The following is a 23,750-nucleotide window of genomic DNA, read 5'->3' as shown; positions in this document are numbered from 1 at the left end:
ACCTTTAGAATTCTTCTTCATCTTTGCAATGTATTTATCCTGTGCACTCAGAAACACCAGCCATTGATTTTCTGCCATCATCCTTGCCAGTGTCCCCTTCCATTCAACTTTAGCCAGCTCCTCTCTCATGCAGCAGTAAATTCCTTTACCCCATTGTAATACTGATACATCTGACTTTATCTGTAGCATTAGAGTAAACCCATGAAACCCATGGAGACAGACCTCTAGATAATCATAAAGACTGAAAAATTCTGCCAGATTCTTATTCTTTGTCTGGTTTCCTTTATATGAAAGTTAGGCAGGAAGGTAATGTATACTTAATGGCAGGGATTTCTATTTTATGCATCCCTGGACAATAAAAGCAACACATATTCTAATATTCATCTTCTCATAACTTTTTCTTTCTCAGCAGGTTTCTCAAATCTGATAATATTGCCTTCTTGGATAAATGAATGCAGAGAAGACATGAAGCAATTCAAATTTAATAGTGATGATCAGGCTCTTACTGTAGACAAGATATCAGAGAAAGGAATGAGAGAAACAGTCACCTAGAACGTAGAACATACAATATTATAGCATAGTACAGGCTCTTTGATATGTCAAAATTTTATTCTAAGATCAATATAACCCTTCTGTCCTATATGCTTCCATTTTTCTGTCATCCATGTGCCTATTTAAGAGATTCTTAAATGCCCCTAATGTACCTGCCTCTAGCACCACCAGTGGCAATGCATTCCATGCACCCAACACTCTGTAAAAAAACTTACCTCTGACATTCCCCCTATACGTTCCTCTAATCACCTGTCATATCAGCCACTTCCATGGTCGATAGAAAAACTTTGGCTATCAACTCAATCTATGCCTCTTATCATCTGTCCTCTGGGGAGATGCCTTATTCTGATTGTTGAAAGTTGTTTCCATTGTGATTGGCTGGTTTAGAAACTGCTTTTTCCCATTTGATAGATGTTTGGTGTCCAGTTCCCAATATCCTTGGTATATAAAATATCATATGGAAGGGGTTTGCTCTCTTCCTCCTTTGTTTAAGACAAGGATGCACATGATTGAGAAGGTATCCTCTACGTGCACTTTTCACTAAGTATATTTGTTGAATGTACATATGTTTGTTGAATATTCAGCTTTGGATTGTCTGTAACTTAGGGAACGTGAATGTTTGATCAAATTTTTACTGTTTGTAAATAAGTGCTTAATATATCTTTTCACAGAGAGTGCTTTCATAATCACCTGCCAGAACCACGAACCTCATTCAACATTACATCTCTTGTACACTTCAAGCACTGCTCTCTATGCTTGTTTAAGACCCTAAAACATCAGTATTTTATTGATTAAATTGATCCAAATCACTGACGGATTCTCTTTCCACACATGCTCCCTGACCTTCTGAGATTTTTCAGGATTGTTTGTTCCTGATATTTATTACTATTGGTAAATTTACTATAGTACATCATTAAGAAGAGTCACAAATTCTGAAACAAAGCCTTCCTGATACATATCACAAAAGCAGTTCTGATATGTATTCATTTGACAAGGTCCTACATAGGAGATTGGTCAAGCAGGTTTAGTCACTTGGCATTCAAGATGAGGTAGTAAATATGAATGGATATTAGTTTTGGAGGAGAAGCCTGAGGTAGTAGATGGTTTTATCTCTCTGACTTGTGACTAGTGGAGAGCCGCAAAGATCGGTGCTGGGTACATTGATGTTTGTCATCTATATCAAAGATCGTGTTGATAATGTGGTTAACTGGATCAGCAAAGTTGTGGATGACACCAGGATTGGAGATGTAGTGGGCAGCGAGGAAAACTGCCGAAGCTTGCAGAGGATTCTGGATCAGCTGGGAAACTGGGCTGATAACGGCAGATGGAACTTAATTCAGACAAGTCTGAGAGGTTCCACTTTGGGAGAACTAACCGGGTAGGTCTTACATATTGAGCGGTAGGGCACTGAGGAGTGTGGTAGAACAAAGGGATCTGGGAATACAGGTCCATACTTTATTGAAAGTGGTGTCACAGGTAAGGCACAGGATCGTAAAGAAAGCTTTTGGCACATTGGTCTTCATATATCAAAGTATTGAGTACAAGAGTTGGGACGTTAGGTTGAAGTTGTCTAAGATGTTGGTCAGGCCTAATTTGGAGTATTGTGTGCAGTTTTACTCACCTGCCTACAGGAATAATGTAAATAAGATAGAAAGAGTACAGGGGAAATTTACAAGGATGTTACTGGAACTGGATGACCTAAGTTATGAAGAAAGATTGAATAGGTTATAACTTCATCTCCCCTCAATCTTCAATGTGTTGGGGAATTGAAATATATAAAATTATGAGGGGTATAGATAGGGTAAATACAAGCAGGCTTTTCCCACTGAGATTGGGTGAGACTGGAGCTAGAATTCATGGGTTAAGGGTGAAAGGCAAAATGTTTAAGGGGAACATGAGTGGAAACTTGTTCACTTAGAGGATGGTGAGAGTGTAGAATGAGCTGCCAGTGCAAGTGGTGATGTGATTCCAATTTCAACGTTTAAGAGAAGTTTGGATAGGTAGATGGATGGCAGGAGTACAGAGTGCTATGGCCTGGGTGCAGGTCGATGGGACTGAGTAGTTTAAATGAGGTGGCACAGATTAGATATCCAAAGGACTGTTTCCGTGCTGTCATTTTCTATGACTCTATAGTGTCAAAATGGTTGTTGTGATGCGTCTAGTGTGGTAGTGTAGAGGGTAGTGCTTGTTTCTCCCACTTTCAGCTTCCACCGCTGGCTAGCAGCCTTGCGAAAAGGAGAACTGAATGTGTAAGTCTCTCCTTGCCAGCACATTGCCTCATGTATTGCCTTCTAGCTGGCGACACACGGAAACAGAATTCCTTTCGGACTCAGGCTGAACTACAGAGGACAGGGAGGAGGTCTGGCTCTGCACTCGTAGTATGTGGGCCCCCCAGTGTGTGGACACTCCCTGGTGCTTGTAAACCAGATCCTCAGCTCTAGGTAAATAGCTCACTGCCTTATGGGCAGCCTCAGGAGAAACGAAGGCGACTGGAGTAAACCCAGACAGCAAATACAGAGTGGAGCCCTAAGGTGTTGGACATCATTGAACATCCTACTGGCAGTTCCTGCAGCCAAGCTTGGCCAAACGTATTGCTTCATAAGCTTTCCTTTCGACTACACTGGTGAAGCCGAGAGGGGGATCTTGATGGCTAGGCATCTCAGAATCTCCATACCTTCTGCCTGGGTTTGTGATGAAGATGATCATCACCCATTGTCCTCCATGATAGACGAATCCCAACTATGACTCTATATTCAAAGAAGACCTAATATAGGTCCTCAGGAAGACCAGCACATACTTACCACATCTGAAAAGCAATTACTCACCAAAGGTCTCTGCTTTTTGTGCTTGACTAATTTCATATCCAGGCTAGCATTTTTAATTTAATTCCATGGACTTCAATTTTGCTAACAAGAAGTATTTTGTCAAGTATTTGTTTAAAAACTACAATGGCACCACTCTTCTTCCTAATCCTCCATCTTACTTCATCAAAAGAATTGTATTAAATTAAACACAATTTAATAAATCCAAGCAACACACTCAAAATGCTGAAGATTCCAGCATCTGCAAATTTTCTCTCACTTGTTAACAAATCTATCCTAGTTTTCAATTATTTATTCAATTTTTTACAAAGAAAATTATTTTTCTTGATTATTGTCCCAAAGCAATTTCCCACAACAAACATTAGACTCCTATTTGTATAACAAAGTAGATTTTCTGAGCAAAGCTATTTAACCAATTAAAGTAATCTGTACAGAGAGGTACTGAACTGAACTGTACCTCCAGACCCCTTTCCTATTATGCCTACCCAAAGATGTTACCAGTTTTTTTTTCCAAGATTCATACTTCCATTATTCAGTCCAAAAATTATTTTAGCACAGGTGTATGTAGGCATAAAATCTAGTACAAATCCAGACCAATCACAGCCATTCCATACCAAACACAGCTCTTTTTACCATATCCACCCCAAAATGAACTCTAAATAAAATTAATCTCAAATATGCTATTGATCAGTTCCAGGATGAAACATCAGCTATTGACCAAAAAGCAAGAATGTGCTGAAATTCTGAACAAATCAACCTGATCTGATTAAAGTACTGAGCAATGGTGGCATGCCATGGTCCAACTTGTTCTGAACTACCAGAATACAAACTTGAAGTATATAGTCAGGACCCTTGGTCAGATCACTCTAGTCAAATAGTTATGTTTTAAATTCAAGACCTAATTTATGTAATATTTTGTGCATGCTGTTTCCTTTAGTTTCCATTTATGCTCTACAAAGCCATGTCTCTGGCATCTGCTTTTAAATCAAAGTCCATATTTCTCCAGATGTTTCTTACAAATCAGATCCATAGCATTAGAGAATCACCCTTATGGCTCTCTTCTCTACTACTATCAATGTTTAAATATCCTCCTCTCATCCCAGTGATCACAACCATGTGCTATACCATAATCCCAAATTCTTCTGTTGTATATTGCTCCTGGTTAACATTCCATTAGCTTTGTTGATGACAAAACTACTTTATTCACTGTTCCAAGTTATGCTCCCCGTTGTTACCTTAGGTATTTCAGCACCATTTACAGAAATGTACAATATGCAACTTATTTCCTTTCAATAAACATTGCCTAATATTTGTTTATACTAAATTAAATCTGGATTTATAGAGTCATAGAACAATAGCGCACAGAAATAGGCTGTCTTGGCCCATCCAGTCCAAGCTAAGCTATTAATCTGCCTAGTCTCATTGATCTGCACCTAGACCATAACAAACCGTACTCTTCCCATTAATGTTGCTATCCAAATTTCTCTTGAATGTTGAAATTGAACACACATCCATCAGCTTGCTCCACACTTGTACTACCCTCTGAGTGAAGAAGTTCCCACTCATGTTCCCCTTAAATGTTTATCATCACCATTAACCCATGACCCCTAGTTCTAGTCTCAGCTAACTTCAGTGGAAAAAGTCTTCTTATATTAAGTATCTGTAATTATTCTGTTCACATATACTTTAACGACTCAGAAATCACAGAGCTACTAGCAATTAAAGTAACTCACTAATATTGCATATTTTAACAAGTTTCGGGAAAGATGATGAGCCGCATATTCTGAGTCAAGACTGTAGTCCACAGACACTATCTGATGACGATCCATCTTATTAGCCCTCCACTTAATGAAATTCAAAAACATGATCAATGGGGCCATTATGCCAAAAATCCTGTCCCCAACATATCCAACAGCATCTAAAAGAATGCACAACTGATAGAGGAGATTTGTTAATTAAAAATACTGAACTAAAGTATTTACTTTCCTTTATGTCTCCTAATCTGAAACCTTTAAATCCCCATCAAGATCAGTGGGCTCTGGGATCATGTGATTTGCTCCCCTTAACATAGATGCTGAGAGACAATTCTTCACCATGATGCTGGAAATTCCTGGCAATTCATTAGACCCTACAAGACTTCATTTTGATGGGTCACTTCAGAAAACGATGAAAGATCGCACCTCCAAAAAAATTGATGAATCCAAATCAAGCAGAATCATTGAACTTCTAGCAAACAAAGCCATTCAGCCCAGTATGCATCTGTCAGCAGAGTACAAGTTATATTGCACATACAGCTTATTTTTCAAATAACAATTTTTAACTTGTGTAAACTGACTCCTAAGAATAGGGATAAAACGGCTTAAGCCCCGATAGTTCTGTGCTGTTCTTTCTTTAAGAGTAGCACAAGTAAAACTGAACTTTAATCTCTTTTACAGATCAACCAAACTGACTTTACAGATGTAATCTATTTAAAGTTTGATTAGTCAACTAGAAACTTAACATCCACTGTAGCATATGAATACATTACAGGGAGGATGGATAAGGAGAACATTGTTATGGGAAGACCGCAACCTCTGCCACAATTTAACAGGGGCGGAAATTCCTGGAGGCATAATAAATGCACGACATGATTCCTCAGCCAGTTTATACCAGAATGTTCAATTGCAAACACTTTTTTTTCTCTAAAGATCTATTATGATGTTGCCAAATCTTATCTTGTCTTCAGGCTGAGAAATTACATTAATCTCTTGTGAAAGTTTTTAGAGCATTCTTTCAAAGGAAATCATAAGAGTTCTTCCAGTGCCCTGGCCAGCCTATATCCCAGAGCTATCACCACTGGAACAGATTGCCTGATCGTTTACCTTAAATTCTCTTTGTTGGCTATTGCTTTTCCTACACTGCATTTGATTACAATGCATGTCCTACACAGAGTAACGGCAGAGTTTTTTTGGAATAATCGAATGTCATGACATGTGATGTATAAATATATAAGTTCACACATTGGAGAATTATAAGGAAGGTGCCAGAAGAAAATATTTTCTTAGTTGCTATCACTCAGATCCCCTTTTGGATACAGTTGCCATTAGAGGTATTTCCTACTTACTCACTACAACAAAGCAGAAAGTTATTTGATTCATCTGTCCATGCCATTTCCTATCATTCTCATTCTCAATCTCCTACACCCCTGCAAGCTATTTTTTTCTCTCAAACAGCCAATAAATACTCTTTGATTATTTTAGTCATTTGTAAGGTTATTTTACAGTTGCCAATCTATCAGTCCATCATTGAGATACGGGAGGAAATGAGAACATTAAGAGGAAGGTGGTGCATTTGGAGGAAGGACTTTGGAGCTCTACACAAGACAGCTGCCAGAGTCAGGATCAAAACCTGGTTCTTCACCAAGCCATCAAATAGTCACAATGACCATAAATAAAATGCAGGAGTCTGAAGGCACACACCCAATGATTCAGAAACAGCTTCCTCCCCTCTGACATCAGATTTCTGAATGGACGTTGAACCCATGAACACTACCTCACTACTTCTTTCCCTTTTTTGCACTACTTATTTAATTCAACTTTTTATACATACTATAATTCACAGTGTTTATTATTATATATTGCAACGTACTGCTGCCACATAACAATAAGTTTTTATGATATATGTCAGTGATATTAATCCTGATTCTGATTACTTGGAGTATTGTGTGCAATTCTGATAACCCCAATTATAGGATGATTGGGGAAGATTTGAGAAGGGTGCTTGCACAGTAGAGATTATCAGGATACTGCCTGGATTATAGGTCTAAGGAATAGTTCAATATACTTGAGTTGCTTTCTTTGGAGTAGTAGAGGCTAAGGGGACACTTGAAGGAAATTTATAAATTTATGAGAGACATAGATAGGTGATGCACCATCAATAACTCTCTGAGATGTGAGGCGAGATATCGGCTTTTATTGACTGGAAGAAAGAACAAGCAGCAAGTGACCACCATGCTACATCCTGGAGACTGAGGGCCGGGCTCAGCCCTCAATCGCCTTTATACCAGGGTCTGTGGGAGGAGCCACGGTCAGTGGGAGGGGCCACAGGAGCAGTCAGCGGGGGGCGTGTCCAGACAGGTATATGTAGTTCACCACAATAGGGTAGGCAGTCACTATCTTTTTCACTGGATAGAAATTTCAAACACTATAGGATATACATTATGGACCCATGGGTCCATGAATGTGCAACTTGCCTCTACAGAGCTGCCATTCAGATGTTTACTGATATTGTCTGCTGTTACAATTGTTTCACAGGAGAGGTAGGTCACATTAGCGATTCCCAGAAATAAAAGAGCTAGCAAAGTTGGCAACCCAATCTAAGAAGCTCCACGAGAATCAACAGAAGCTGACTGAAAGCTAACCAATGGCTGTCTCACTACAACATCTGGTAGGGCCAAGAACCATTACTTCATTCTTGTCTTTAAAATGCAGTGTGTGTCACAATGAGAGACAGGCAAAAGATGATGATGATGAGAACATTGCTTATTATGTTTGATTTGTATAAGGACTAATGCATATAATTAAAATAATGGATTACAGTTCTTTTCCAAAAAACCTATAAATCATTTTACAATAACTTTTTTTTAACTTTTTTTTATTGTTTTCAAATAGTTACAGAATAAATGTGTATGAAAAAAAGTGTTACCCAGCCCCCCTCCCCTTAACCCCTCCCCCCTAACATCCCTATTAAAAAAATAAGAAAGAAAAAAAAAGGGAATGCCTGGATATTGGAAGATCCCCACATGCTCCACGGAGTTCTCATTTTTTTTTAATATATGTTAAAATTCTTTTTCTTTTTACTGGCCCATTAAGCCCATTAACATTAAAACTTAAAAAATTTAGTAGATTAGTCATTATTTTTTTATCATATTACTCCAATCTATAATAATACCTAATCTTTCCACTTTCGTGGTATCCTGGGGAATCTTTATAAAAATCTCCATGTTGCTATGTGTGTCCCCACCAATCATCCAGGCAAAAAGATAGAAAAAAATTAAAATATAAAGAAAAAAAACCAAAATACCCCCCTACTAATGTTGTGAAAAAAAAACACAACATTACCCCCCTCTGCTGTACGGGTCATGGCAACCGCCATGATTACACACGTGAATCCCGCAGTAACCGATCCAAAGCTCCCCAGCCCCCCCCGCAACATAAAAAAGTATATGTATAAGAAGAGAAAAAAAAATACTATTCTCATTTAGTATTTCTAAAATTTTGCTTTTCTCTTCTATAATATCCATAAATGTCCATCACTTCTGTTCCTTGGGTCTATCTTCATCTTTAATCCATTATGTTTGGAAGCCTCTATGTGTAATTAGCGAATAGATGGAAGTTCTTGTACAAACTCCTCCGCTTTTCGATAATCGGAGAAAAATTTTTTTCCCTCCTCCAAAAAAATTATCAGTGTTGCTGGATGACGCATTGTAAATTTATAACCCTTTTCCCATAAGGCTTTTTTCACTGGGTTAAATTCCTTCTTTCTCTTCAACAGGTTGTAACTTATATCAGGATAAAAAAGAACTGCTATCATCAGTGGCCCGTTTCTATTTTTGGCACTTTGGGCAGTGGCCTTCAGGATCTTTTCTTTGTCTTGGTATCGTAAGCATTTTATCAAAATTGATCGTGGGTTTTGATCAGCTCGAGGTCTTGACCTTAAAGATCTATGCGCCCTTTCAATCTCAATTGGAGTTTCTCTTTCCATTTTCAATTTTTTAGGGATCCATTTTTGAAAAAAATTTATTGGATCTTCTCCTTCTATATCTTCTTTAAGTCCAACAATTTTAATATTATTTCATCTACTGAGATTTTCAAGCTTATCAATTTTTTCCATAAATTGTTTTCTTTCTGATGTCCAAGCAGTATTTTCCTTTTCCATTTTGTCCATTCTTTCAACCATATCTTCCGTTGTAGTTTCCAAGTCTGTAATTCTTTTTTCCATTTTTTCCTGTCTCTTTACCATTTTATCAAGCATAATCTCCATATTGGTCATTTTTTTTCAGAGTATTTTTTGATTATTTTAAATTACTTTTAATGTGTCTAATTTATGCATTATTTGCCTCAAAGTCTTTTCTATATTTCTAGAAGGACTTTTATCTCCTTCTTCAGCTGATCCTTCCGAGAGATTTGACTCTCCCTCCGATTCACTATCACTTTCAGTTGCAGTGGTAGCTGGGCTTTGTAGTTCTTGTTGCTCCCGTTTGCGCGTGCTCCATCCTTCGCGTTTGCGCAGCTCACGGTGGTCTTTTCCTGTGGCCAATGTTGCCGCAGTCTCCTGTTCTGTATCGCCGGTGATATAATGTACCCGAGACCGCGGTTCCTTGGTAGACGTGGGCCTTGTTCTTGTTCCAACTTGCGTAGTCTTCCCGGTATTAGTTTTCTTCATCTTCCTTCCTTGAGGCATAGCTTGACACAGTCCGGAGTCGTTTATAAGTAACTTTTAGAAAGTATTGACTAACTTTTCTTCATTTAAACATTAATTTATTAACTTTTTACGGGAGAGCTGGGTCCCTGCGTCTCGATCCTACGTCATCACGTGATGTCCCCCATTTTACAATAACTTTAAAAAATACTTTCCTTATATATTCCAAAGCTAGAGAAACCTTCTTCAGTTGAACAAATCTGCCCTGGTATGGTGTCTGAGTGGTAATTCCATAATTTAATACATCAGTGTCTGTCAGTAAATAAGTCACAGAAATAAAGCAAGTCAACTAAATCTGGGACTAACTTTAGTACAAATGGTTGAAGATCGGCAGCTCCTGCCACTGCCAGCATGACTCACTCTACTGTTTCTAATTAAAAGCAGGAAGCAATATTTCCTAATACCTTAATAACTTCAAATAATAGCTTTTTTGCCACTCATGTTTGAAAGTAACTACACCACAATGTCAGTGCCAAAAATGAATGTTGCAAAAGAAGCTGCAAGATTACTTAGACCAAAAGCTGCAAATAAAATTGAATATTTTGTATACAAACACTAGTTTCTGGTGGTGGATAGTTCCCATCCGCCCACCACCCCACTAGGGATAGGGTTCCCCTTGTCCTCACCTACCACCCCACCAGCCTCCAGGTCCAACGTATAATTCTCTGTAACTTCCGCCACCTCCAACAGGATCCCACTACCAAGCACATCTTTCCCTCCCCCCCCTTTCTGCTTTCCGCAGAGATCACTCCCTATGCGACTCCCTTGTCCATTCATCCCCCCCATCCCTTCCCACCGATCTCCCTCCTGGCACTTACCCTTGTAAGCGGAACAAGTGCTACACCTGCCCTTACACATCCCCCCTCACCACCATTCAGGGCCCAAGGCAGTCAGTCCTTCCAGGTGAGGCGACACTTCATCTATGAGTCGGCTGGTGTGGTATACTGCGTCCGGTGCTCCCGGTGTGACCTTTTATATATTGGTGAGACCCGACGCAGACTGGGAGACCGTTTCGCTGAACACCTACGCTTGGTCCACCAGAGAAAGCAGGATCTCCCAGTGGCCACACATTTTAATTCCATGTCCCATTCCCATTCTGATATGTCTATCCATGGCCTCCTCTACTGTCAAGATGAATCCAAACTCAGGTTGGAGGAACAACACCTTATATACCGGCTGAGTAGCCTCCAACCTGATGGCATGAACATTGACTTCTCTAAGTTCCATTAATGCCCCTCCTCCCCTTCTTACCCCATCCCTTATATTTAGTATTTTTCCCCCTCCTTTTTTTCTCTCTTTTTGCCCATCACTCTGCCTGTTCTCCATCTCCCTCTGGTGCTCCCCTCCCCCTTCCTTTCTTCCTGGGCTTCCCGTCCCATGATTCTTTCCCTTCTCCAGCTCTGTATCCCTTTTGCCAATCACCTTTCCAGCTCTCAGCTTCACCCACCCCCTCCGGTCTTCTCCTATCATTTTGCATTTTCTCCTCCCCCTCCTACTTTCAAATCTCTTACTATCTTTCCTTTCAGTTAGTCCTGACGAAGGGTCTCGGCCCGAAACGTCGACGGTGCTTCTCCCTATAGATGCTGCCTGGCCTGCTGCGTTCCACCAGCATTTTGTGTGTGTTACACTAGTTTTTGGACTTCATGTTTAGAAGCAATTTTTTCTAAAATGATAATTATTAGTCAGAACTGACTCTAACTAGGATTTTCCATACCATCGTCCGTCCTAGTTGAATATACAATTAAAATGCTACATATGCCCATTATTTCAACCGGACATCATTTGGCATTAAAATTGGGCTTCATAAGACTTATTGGTATACATATACCTATTGTCAGGCTGGTTAAAATGGTGAAGAGTAAACAATCGTGTGAAATGGGTAGCCAGAAAAGTATCATGAAATATATTTTCCAAATATATGTAAATGGAAATAGGAAACAACAATTGGCATCATAGCAATCAAAATCCCTTAGGACAATTATTATCCATTTTGGTGCAGATAATTACTTTCACTCAGTGACATCTGTAAACAATATTCTGTTGTAGATTAGTCACTCATAAAGGATCAGTGGTCAACAGCAATAATCCAAAACAGCATTTATCTACTTTTCTACATAAGGATTCTCTCCTTATTGTATTATATTTACAAAAATAATCAATTGTGGACAAATAAAGTGTACTTACAAGCTGGTGTGGTACAATCCCTTGTGTTATAATAGAGACGCTGAAATTGTTTAATGCACTCAGATGAGAATGAGATTGGTCCTGCTTGATAAATTGAAAGAGGTAACTAATAAGATAAATAAGAATGTTTCTGTCACAAGTAAATGCATTATAATTGTAATCCATCATAATCATGCTCTATGAGTGTGCTTAAATAAAATGTTCATACCTGTGAAATGCTTTAAAAACTCCCCTTTCACATTGAAGTCTCTATGGACAACCTCTGAGGAGGAAAATTGAGATTACTTATCAGTGCTAATATCTGTAATCTTAATCTGAGTTACAGAATTCAAATATAATTTCTTTGATATACAGTACATTTTCATTATTTCAAATTAAAAATTCAAAACTTTGAAAACATTTTAAGGCACCTTTACATTGAGACTATTACTATATAAAGTCATAGAGTCATATATGCACATGATGTCGTATGTATCTGCCTACAAATGCCATAATTATATTTTGGATCATGAGATAGCCATGTAGATACACACAACTGCTCTACAATAATTCTTGGGCTATCATTTCAGGTAGATTAAATTGAAGTATTAACAAATTAAGAAAGTTTTAGCATACTGTATGTTAGAGTCTATTCCTTGCCAATGTGTTAATTTCCTATTTACTGTAAACTGCTCCATTCAGACAAAAGTTTGACAATAAAAATGTTAATGTTTAATAAAAGTAATATTGAAGTATCTCTGTGCTTCCATAATTATGTACTCAATGGAGGATAGGCATTTACTCATGCCATTTTATACTCAATCTGTTTCTATAGTCGGAGCAGATTCATTCAGAACTTGGCCATATCTGAAAAAAATGTAAGTAGTTTGCCCCATAAATAGAAAATACGCAGCCAATGGCCAAAAGAGGTCTCATGTCGCTACCTTGACAAGGGACACAAGTTGATTGATAAGAAGTTGATAATATAGTGACAGTTTATTTGTTCAATCAAGATCAGAATGACTCTATTGATCTTTATATGCAAATAAATTCAACCAAAAGAAAATGAGTTTCAGCAAGGGAATGCCTGACTTTGCCAAAGGGATACAGTAATTGTGGTTTCCTGTGACAAGTATTGGCAAGGATTTTCACTCAAAGGCACTGTGTGCTAAAATGTCTTTAATTTATTATTATTTAAATTTAATCTACCAGCCCAAGAACTATTGTAGAGAAGTTGGGTCCATCTGCGTGGTTGTCTCATGATCCAAAATATAATTATGGCATTTGTAGGCAGATACATGCAACATCATGTGCATGTAGAAGGTCTGAAATAAGGGATAAATGAAAAATTCCAAAAATCTGGATTTCTGAAATCATAAGAAAGCCTCAGTGAGTTGTTTATACATCTGTGTACCATTCAAGCAGCAGTTGCAAATGCTTTCAATAACAAATTTCAAAAAAAAGAGCAAAGATTATTTCTTTGACAAATTAAAAATACAAAGTGATTGCATATATAAAAGTTTTGCAAAGTATTGATGTCATCTTATTTTTATTTATCCATTTCTAGAGCACATGTAATGGAAAAGTGAACTGACATTGAAATAAAACATGGAAGAGGGCGCTATTGTCATAAGTTTGCAATTTATTATTATCAATCATAACTTGCAAGCTGGCTGTCATTAAAGTCATCATTTTGAGTACTGTGTGTAATTTGATAGGTTGAAGAAGAAAATATCATTATATAAAATCATTATGTTTAAAACATGTAAAGAAAAACCTCTCTGGCACACAGACTCAAGGAAAATGACTTTTTTTAAACATGCAACTAGGCCATGAAGTATGCTTACATTGGTACAAGTTGAAAGAAAATGGCTGAGTTTCTAGAGAATGACACAACTGCAATGCACAAACTCCTCTTGTGGCATCAGAACCAAAATATACCAATTCAAAACAATTCCACTGTCCTTGTTCAGACCTTTTCACTGTGATGAATGGGACACAAAACTGGATTCTGCCACAAATCCCATCATCCATCCCCAGATGACACAAACCAAGGTGGCATACTTTCAGCTACAAAGATATCCACAAAACTTACATTATATAAATCAGATTATATTGTCTTTCATGAAAGTTACTCAATTATCTTTAGTAAGCAAACTTATCCATTAGTGAACTAAAGCATTTCATACAATGGCAAGGATTTTCATGTCCAAAACTACCATTATATTTCATTTAAATATGAGTCACAAATTTCATGCCAAACATTCATCTTCATCCCTCTTGTACTGTCAACTATGAAAAGTAGTGCAAAGGAGGACATGATATTTTTTGGGATCTGAATTCTTGTCTGAGGTGAGCAGTATCCCAGCAATCTCCCTATCAGGAGCCCAAAATATTCAGAATTTGACTCTAAATATTTCTTTTAAAGTTGTTGGTCTGCCATGCAAATCTCCCTCCCTGCCCAACCCATAAGAAAAAGCTGAGGAGAGCTTGAATAATTATGCCCCAATATCCCTCACAGTACCTCTGTAAGAAGTTTGTTTGAAAATTCATTTCAGAAGGACTTAGACACCCAAAGAACCTGAAATGAAATGATATCCTGAATCAAGGCAATGTGTTCCAGAGAGATCAAGTTTCTCATGCCGGAAGGAAATTTACTCAATTCTGTTGCATAATTTTTAAGACAATCACTACTTACATTTTGTTCAGATCAGGAAAACTGTGAGTGACAAAGAAATGGTAGGTCAACTCTCCCTTAAAAGGCCGGATTAGAATATGAATGCTCTTGCAGACACTAGTGACTCACCACAACAATGCATTTGACTATGCTGTTGGAATGTTGAAGATGCTTAGCAGCCAAGAATGTGAGCCACTCTTCCATCACTGGATAAATCCCTGAGGAATTTTCATTCCTGAGGACTTGGATAGCTAGTGCCCATAATCTTTGAAATAATCCTGTCGCATCAGAGGCTCGAACCATAGAACATTTCAGCACAGAAACAGGCCTATTGGCCCTTCTTGGCTGTGCCAAACCATTTTTCTGCCTAGTCCCACTGACCTGCACCTGGGCCATATCTCTCCATACACCTCTTATCCATGTACCTGTCCAAGTTTTTCTTAAATGTTAAAAGTGAGCCCGCATTTACCACTTCATCTGGCAGCTCATTCCACACTCCCACCACTCTCTGTGTGATGAATAATATTCTCTTTAAACTTTTTCCCCTTCACCCTTAACCCATGTCCTCCGTTTTTTTTTCACCCCTAATCTCAGTGGAAAAAGCCTGCTTGCATTCACTCTATTTATACCCATCATAATTTTATATACCTCTATCAAGTCTCCCCTCATTCTTCTAGTAGGATGTCCAACAACCTGTACCAATTGTTTTCAACAAACTTTGGCTTCTTACAACATGAAGTATTTTTTTTAATATGTGTAGAATGAAAACTGTTTTTTGCCTTGAAGCAGAAATGGGAAGAATGACTCTTTCAAAACTTGTGCTTGGATTTAACATAAAAAGCAAATTAATGCAGACAAATGGTATTTTCCCAGTATCCCAAATGTTTTATATTTGATAGGTTCAGTAAATTGATATTCCATTGACAACAGTAAGGTTTACTTAAATTTCCTTTCCACTTGCAGTTCTAATCAGAATTACTTTGAGATGTTTTCTCATAGAATGAATAACAATCTGTATTAAAATATCCTGTTTGTCCAAAGGATCCATTAGTGACAGAATCAAAATTAGCTGACATTCTTTGGTAAGGTTATTACCAGTTACACTCAGTGCCGACTTTACTAGGTACACCTGTGCAGCTGCTCATTAATGCTTATATCTAATCAGTCAATCATGCGCCGGCAACTCGAAGCATAAAAAGATGCGGACATGGTCAAGAGGTTCCGTTGCTGTTCAGACCAAACATCAGAATGAGGAAGAAATGTGATCTAAGTGACTTGTACTGAGGAAATGATTATTGGTGCCAGACAAGTTGCTTTGAGTACTGATCTCCTGGGATTTTCACACACAACAGTCTCTGGAGTTTACAGAGAATGGTGCAAAAAGACAGAAAATATGTAGTGATTGAGAGTTCTGTGGGTGAAAACAGCTTCTTAATGAGAGAGGTCAACAGAGAATGGCCAGACTGATTCAAGCTGACAGAAAGGAAGCAATAACTCAAAAAACTGTGCTTTACAACAGTGGTGTGCAGAACAGCATCTCTGAATACACAACAGGTCAGTCCTTGAGGTGGATGGGCTACAGCAGCAAAAGACAGTGAACATAGGGAAATACACACATGTGGCCTCTTTATTAGGTATTTCCTGTACATAATAAAATGGCTACTAAGTACAAATTCCATATATTAGTGGATTTATGTTAACCAGTATAAAAGGGAAAGAGAAAATAGTAACACTAAAATGATGTAGACATTAGTAAAATCATGTATTATTTCATAATTGAGAAGTGTGTAAATAATAAGTTTTATGATGTCCAGCTTGGCTCTGAAGATAATTGAAAAGGACATGGTAAGAAGTTTCAGTAAATCAAAATGTGCAAGCCACATTAAACCATGCTCTCATTCTACATAAGCTTAAAATGTAGCACTAGTGTGATTTCAAGTTGCAGTTCTTTATTGGCAACCTTTATTTACCTAAACATATATCGATAGGGCTTTTTGTTTACTAGATTGTACTAAATAAGGGTTGGTTAGCTTATTAAGCCTGAGATCTAGGTCTTCCTGATAGGTTTATTTCAAACAAGGTCATTTTTGCACTTTTTAATTGTGTTCAAAGACCTCCTGATCAGCAGCCAGATCAACTCTTACAACCAGAAATCTGAGGTGCACTCGAATGAAATAATTTGTCCTGTGGGTAGATGAGCGCATGACTCTGCAAAGGTTTTCTACTGTTACAAAAGCTAAGCAGGGCCAGCTTTCATTACAGTTATTTTCATGTTTATCAAAATACACCAGTTACTTCCACCAAGCCAACATAAATTCAAAATTTGAATTTGACCTGTTTTAAGACCGTACGAGGTAAATACTAACATGAAATAATGGACAGTAATGAAATATTTTAATGCGTTAACTCTTGATAAATCAATTTGTTTGGAAACAGCTCCTCATGAATTCTTGCGAGATATATTAGAAGAGCACTGATGCATATTTTCCCCGGGCAAAAACATCATCTGATTTAGGATTAGACACGACCTGACGATTCCGAACCGGAACTTTGTATGCATGGACTGTCCTAAATTCTCACATGAAAGACAGAGTTAAACATGTCTATGGTAACCGGGATTAACGTCCCCAGCTTAATGCTTTCTCCTTACCTATTGGCTTTTCCAGCCTTGGGACAAACACGGCTTTTTCTTTAGTGAACTTCTTGTAGTCTTGATCCAGGGCATAGAAAGTATCGTATCGCTTAACTGTGTTCCTCCGCCCGTTATTGCTGTCTCCCACGCCTTTTAAGATGAGGTCTAAAGGTGATTGTTTCGCTTTCTGCCTCGTCTCTGCTCTGCTTTCACAGTGACCCGCAGTGACCAAGAGAAGGGCGATGCCCAGCAAAGTGTTCCATCTCCGTCGGCCCATCTCTACATAAAGGAAAAGTCGATAAAAGATTAACATTCTCTTCAGAAGATCTTGAAGTACCAGGGCAACTCCGTCCTGCCTTTTAAATCCTGCTGAATGGACTGCTGACAGAACGTGCTCCAGTCTTGCTTCGGGAGGGGATTTAAAGCCGCGTGTACAACAACTAGAGCGCTATTGCAAAGTGGACGTGTTTTAAAATAAGGCTCATTAGATCAAATCTAAAACTGCTCATCACGGGATGTGGAGGTGTCACAAGCACAATTCAGTTTCCACATTCTTGAGTTTTAACCCGTTTTACATCATGCGAGTATGCTCCATCCCTCCCTTAAAACATATTTCCTTCCAGACGTAATATCTCGTTAGATCACGTTATAGACATGGATTAGGAAAGGTATTGCCAAAGCAGCACATTGCAATCCAGGCTTTAGTTCGGATCTACTTTGCACACATCACAGAATTCATTTAGCAAGTTGAAGGGGGTTTTAGGAGTTAGAAAGCGATGCAGAAACAATGCCGAATTTAGACGAAAATTTGCAATGACATTTTGGATGTCTACATTTGTAGATGAAATCACCGTGTATAACTGAAGAAATGCACGTCTGGCGAGACATTATAGCGTTCTAACAAATCGATCAAAATAACTCAACGGATATAGCAACTCAAAATATAACCGGATTAAATTCAAAGGCTCAAGCGAGTCGAATATCGTCAGTATACAATACTTTTATGTTATTAATACTGAATTCGGGAAAAAAAATGAAAATTAAAGCACAGGCTCACCTGAACGTCAAGCTATTGCCTCCAAGCTATCTTTAAAATACTGAGACGATAAATAAATTCAGTTAAATATCTTCTCGAATTTTCAAATACCTTTTTTAATTACGTGCAAATAAATATTCTGGGTGACATGCACAACGCTCTGTATCTATCCATCCATACACCAGTCTTATATACATGGAGAAAGCGTGACAGTATCGACTTTAGGTGGGTGGCAAGCAATGGAAACATCCTCTGGTAATCTCTTTTTCGAAGTTAACCTCTGGCGCACATCTTCATCCCGGTGGATTGAAACAGAAGCCTATCAATTAATAATAGTTCTGCAATCTCCCATATGAGCAAAAAGACTCTGTCTAGTTACTTGTAAATCTGTCAGTGCCGGGTATGCCATGCTGTGAGAGGATTATGTTCACAATTTTGGGATTCCCTAAAAGCTGCTGACGTCAAATGCTGTCTGCTACTGTCTGCAGAACTTTCCTTATTTCACTCTGTATTTGAAATATGACAGACATTCGGAAAAAGGAGTTTAAAAGCTTCTTCAAGACAGTCTGCAGATGCAGGAAATCACACAATGATGGAGGACTTCAGCTAGTCAGGCAGTACCTATGGACGGAAATAAACAGTCGAAGTTATGTATATAATTGGAGAAATGTGGAGGACTGAAGAGAAAAGAGGGAATGTCTGTAACTAAAGTTGTCAAGGTAACGATTATTTTAAAAGGCATCAACTGGAGAGAAAGAAGACAAACAAAAGAAGTTGCAACAGTAATCTATAGAACATCTGTGGGGAGAAAGAGAATGGTAGAGTGAGAGAGAATGAGAGACTGAGAGACAGAGACAGATAGACAGATATACATACAGAGAAAGAGAGAGAGAGAATATCACATAAACCTGTTAAATTGAATATTATGTCTAAATGGCTGCAACATGCCTAGACAAAAGATGAGGTGCTGTTCACTGAGTTTCTGTTGAGCATTGTTGGAGAAGCTGTCAATGGCCAGACACAGGCAGATCAAGAAAGGGAATTAACTGGTAGGAGACAGGAAGCTCCAAGTTACTTTCCTTGGCTGAATAGAGACGTTCTGCAAAGTTATCTCCCAATTTGCACTTGGTTTCTCCAAAGTAGTAGAGACTATATCATTAGACTGAATGCAATACAGCAATCTGGAAGAAATTCAAGGCATCACTGCTTCCACTGAATGGTGGTAAAAGAAGAGGTAAAAGGTTAGGGTTTCATTTCCCAAAGATGAAAAATAAAATAGCTGTGAGAAATGGAGTGATTGCTAGATATAGAAGAGTGGTCCAGAAGGAATGATGCCTTCCAACTCCTGATAAAGGGAGTGAAGGTAAAAATACTTTTGGAGGAGGAATGCATTTTTAAGCTGGTGTAAGCTATGGAAGATTTGGAACTGAACATGGTGGCTGGTAGAGCGGAAGCCTTATTCTGACTGGGAGGAGAGAAGATGAGATCATAAGTGCAGTCAATAGTGGAGAACAAGTGAAGATCTTTATGATCTACAACCATTAGTTGTAGTGGCCTTCCTTGTGGCAGACAGCAAGAAAATTCCCTGTAATTACCAAACACCAAAGACCATCTTGCCCCCTTTTATAGATTTATAGCGTTATGGAGTTGTACAACACAGAAAAGTGCAACTTATCTTAAGCATCCAATGCCTTTCTTGAATAAAGTTGAGATTGCAACAAAATGATACTCACTAAACATGGTACGTGTAGCATGTAGGGTCAGGACACTGATAACAGAAACAAAGGAGCAGCTTAAGCATTCAAAAGAGTGGCTTCGTGGGGGGCCAACCAAAGATGCCCTTTTCTTTTTAAAGTGTGTTCTTTTACGATCCTAAGATGATACTTTACTCCAAGAACAACAGGTGCCGCAGGTCTACCGCATCAGTTCGTAGTTCAGAGCCACCAGCTGGGACATCGAAGGAGCTGGCAGATGAGTCGGAGAAGGAGAAGCCAGCACTCAGCCAGGAGAAGAAGAAGCTGGTGAGCGGCCAGGAGAAGGAGAAGCCGATGCTGAGCTAGAACAAGGGGAAGCCGGCACTCGGCTGGGTGAAGGAGAAGCCAGCGCTTGACCAGGAGAAGTAGAAGCAGGCAGACGGCCGGGAGAAGGAGAAGCTGGTACTTGGCTGGGACAAGGAGAAGCCATCGGGTGGCTGAGTTAAGGAAAAGCTGGCGTTCGGCCAGGAGAAAGAGAGGCCGGTGGGCAGCTGAGTGAGGGAGAAGCCAGCGCTCGGCTTGGAGAAGGGGAAACCGGAGGTCAGCTGGGAGAAGGAGAAGCCAGTGGTCATTTGGAAGAAGGTTCAGAGAAGCTGACCTGAGTGCAGTCCGTGCTGCTGGTTACTCAAAAACACTGGAGTTGGTGCATGAAAACAGAGTGCAGTGTAACCATGAGTGACTACCTTATACATTTCTCTTGAGATCTCAAGACCCTGTTGGACAGTGGCAGTGAGACAGGCAACAAGGCAGCAGTGTGGCCTCAGTTGTAGTGAGGACAAAGCCTCAAGTGGGCTTACCTGCTGCTACAGTGCAGGTGAGATGACACTGGAAGCAGTGCAGCATGGACTCACTCAGTTAGGAGCTGGTTGCTCCCGTCAGTGCTGCCCTCCAGTGTTCAGCTGGCAGAAGAACAGGCTGGATTACCAGGAGCTGTACCATCAATTTGCACGTCACTCAGGGACTTGGACTCTACATGTGCTTTTCTTGTGTAGCAATCTGTGAGTGTGCTTTTTTCCCTTCTCGCTTTCTATTTTTGAATGTATGTTACGCACCCGGGCTCCAGATTTGACTGTATCCATGTGTGGTCTGAATGATAATTGAACTTTGAACTTGATTTGATTTGATTTGAACAAGAGGGAGATGCAGGAATGGCTCTACTCTGGATTACAACTGCGTGTACTGAATTAGATAGAAATGTTTTGCAGCTATGCTGGTTAAGAAGATCAACTAGAGAGAAAGTACAAGGAATTTGGGTTGCTGCTGTTCAAAAAGTGCCAACAAATGACTCACTTGGTCCATTTGGAGAATACTAAGGAAGGGATTGAGGAATAAGACAAAAGAGGGAAATATAGAAATAAAGTACTGGTCTCTTGTCTTGTTCAACTTAAAGTGAAAAATTCAGGTAACATATTCCTAGATGCATATCTGTTATCCAGTTGTCTTGGTTACTGCACCTGCCTTCATAGACAGTTCAAATAGCTGCATGCTTATCTTATTAAACTATCTCACATAATTGCAGGTTATTATATAGGACCTTCCAGTCTCCCGTATTGAGGAATAAAGCACAAGTCTATGTCTTGATCCTCCAGCTATTTGCTAGAGATGTTACAGAACTATTGTAGAAAATGGTAGCTCAAAGACTTCCACATAATAACCTATAGCCATGTAAGATAGTACACCTGAAATGAGAGAGCAAATATTCACACTCTCTATGAAGGTAGCTACAGCAATATCTAATGCAATGATTAGCAATATCTAATCATTGGATATATCTACAGCACAGCTAATTATGTATTGATAGAATTGCAGATGAAATTTGACAACTTTACATTTTTAGAGGAAGTGCGGCTTGGGCTGAAGATAAGATGAGAGCAATGTTATATCAAGAGAGCATTGACAGCGTTGGAGATTAGAAAAATGTGGGCTGATATTCAAAACATATAAGATCATAACGAGCTTAGTAGGGTAGATATTGAGATGTTTCCAGTCATGAGAGAGCCACAAGCAAAGATAATAGATACAAAATAAGGGCTGGTCTTTTTAAACTGAGGTACATGGAACAGTTTGTTTCACAGAGGGTGGTGAATCACTGGAATTCTCTGCCACTCCTCCTCCCACAAGGGTGGGAGAGGTAGATCATTAGGTATACTTGAGGTAAGTACAGATAAATATCTGAAAGATCAAGGTATTGGAAGTTTGGGAACAGAAGAGGAGTTGAGGCAATAAAGAGCCATGGTTATACTGAATGGTAAGGCAGACTTAAGGGGACTGGTGGCCTACTCCTCCTCCTATTTTCTTGTGTTCTTGTGTCTGAAGGGAGAGCTACACTGTTACATACAAGGCCTTTCTGGGAGGAAGTAGGACAACAGTTTGGTCAAAGCATCAGAGAAAATACATCATCTGAAGGGGTAGAGGAAATAACAAGGAGGAATAAGACGAATTTCCTTGGGAAATGTAATGGACTCCATGGAGTGAACAGATTCCTTCTGTGTTATCATAAGATAATCCAAAAGTATTATTGATTATTGATTATGGATTATTGATTACCCGACTGGCAGACCACAGTACGTGCGCTTGCAACACTGTGTGTCAGACAGAGTGGTCAGCAGCGCTGGGGCTCCACAGGGGACTGTCCTGTCTCCCTTTCTCTTCACCATCTACACCTCGGACTTCAGCTACAACACAGAGTCTTGCCATCTTCAGAAGTTTTCTGATGACTCTGCCACAGTTGGATGCATCAGTAAGGGAGATGAGGCTGAGTACAGGGTGATGGTGGGAAACTTTGTAACATGGTGCGAGCAGAATCATCTGCAGCTTAATATAAAAAAGACTAAGGACCTGGTGGTGGGCCTGAGGAAGGCTAAGGCACCAGTGACCCCTGTTTCCATCCAAAGGGTCAGTGTGGACATGGTGGAGGATTACAAATACCTGGGGATACAAATGGACAATAAACTGGACTGGTCAAAGAACACTGAGGCGTCTACAAGGAAGGTCAGAGCCGTCTCTATCTCCTGAGGAGACTGAGGTCCTTTAACATCTGACGGACGATACTGAGGATGTTCTACGATTCTGTGGTGGCCAGTGCTATCATGTTTGCTGTTGTGTGCTGGGGCAGCAGGCTGAGGGTAGCAGACACCAACAGAATCAACAAACTGATTCATAAGGCCAGTGATGTTGTAGGGGTGGAACTGGACTCTCTGCCGGTGGTGGCTGAAAAGAGGATGCTGTCCAAGTTGCATGCCATCTTGGACAATGACTCCCGTCCACTCCATAATGTACTGGTTAGGCACAGGAGTACATTCAGCCAGGGACTCATTCCACCAAGATGTAACACTGAGCATCATAGGAAGTCATTCCTACCTGTGGCCATCAAACTTTACAACTCCTCCCACAGAGTGTCAGACACCCTGTGCCAATAGGCTGGTCCTGGACTTATTTCCACTTGGCATGATTAATTTATTATTTAATTATTTATGGTTTTATCTTGCTATATTTCTACACTATTCTTGGTTGGTGCGGCTGTAACGAAACCCAATTTCCCTCGGGATCAATAAAATATGTCTGTTTATCTGTCTGTCTGTAAGGGTTGGAAGAGATGACCATTTTTAAAAAAATCTCAAAGGCGACAGATGTCTGCTGTCCATACAAATAGAAA

General features: G+C 39.3%; 1 protein-coding gene across 1 annotated transcript in view; it reads right to left on the bottom strand.

The window, feature by feature from the left end:
- The window catches only part of alkal1 (ALK and LTK ligand 1), a 44,238-nt gene extending 23,302 nt beyond the window's left edge, over nucleotides 1-20,936 (bottom strand). The window contains exons 1-4 of the mRNA XM_073051823.1: nucleotides 20,893-20,936; nucleotides 17,324-17,584; nucleotides 12,226-12,279; nucleotides 12,018-12,101 (exon numbers count right to left, since the gene is read on the bottom strand). Of these exons, the coding sequence (XP_072907924.1) occupies nucleotides 12,018-12,101; nucleotides 12,226-12,279; nucleotides 17,324-17,582 (397 nt within the window). The 5' untranslated portion in view covers nucleotides 17,583-17,584; nucleotides 20,893-20,936. The remainder of the gene's footprint in view (nucleotides 1-12,017; nucleotides 12,102-12,225; nucleotides 12,280-17,323; nucleotides 17,585-20,892) is intronic.
- Between the last annotated feature and the right edge of the window lie 2,814 nt (nucleotides 20,937-23,750).

The sequence above is a fragment of the Hemitrygon akajei genome, chromosome 1, assembly GCF_048418815.1.
Source record: "Hemitrygon akajei chromosome 1, sHemAka1.3, whole genome shotgun sequence".
Taxonomy (NCBI): Eukaryota; Metazoa; Chordata; class Chondrichthyes; order Myliobatiformes; family Dasyatidae; genus Hemitrygon; species Hemitrygon akajei.
Note: the sequence above shows the minus strand (reverse complement) of the source record. Positions and strands in the feature narration are given on the sequence as shown.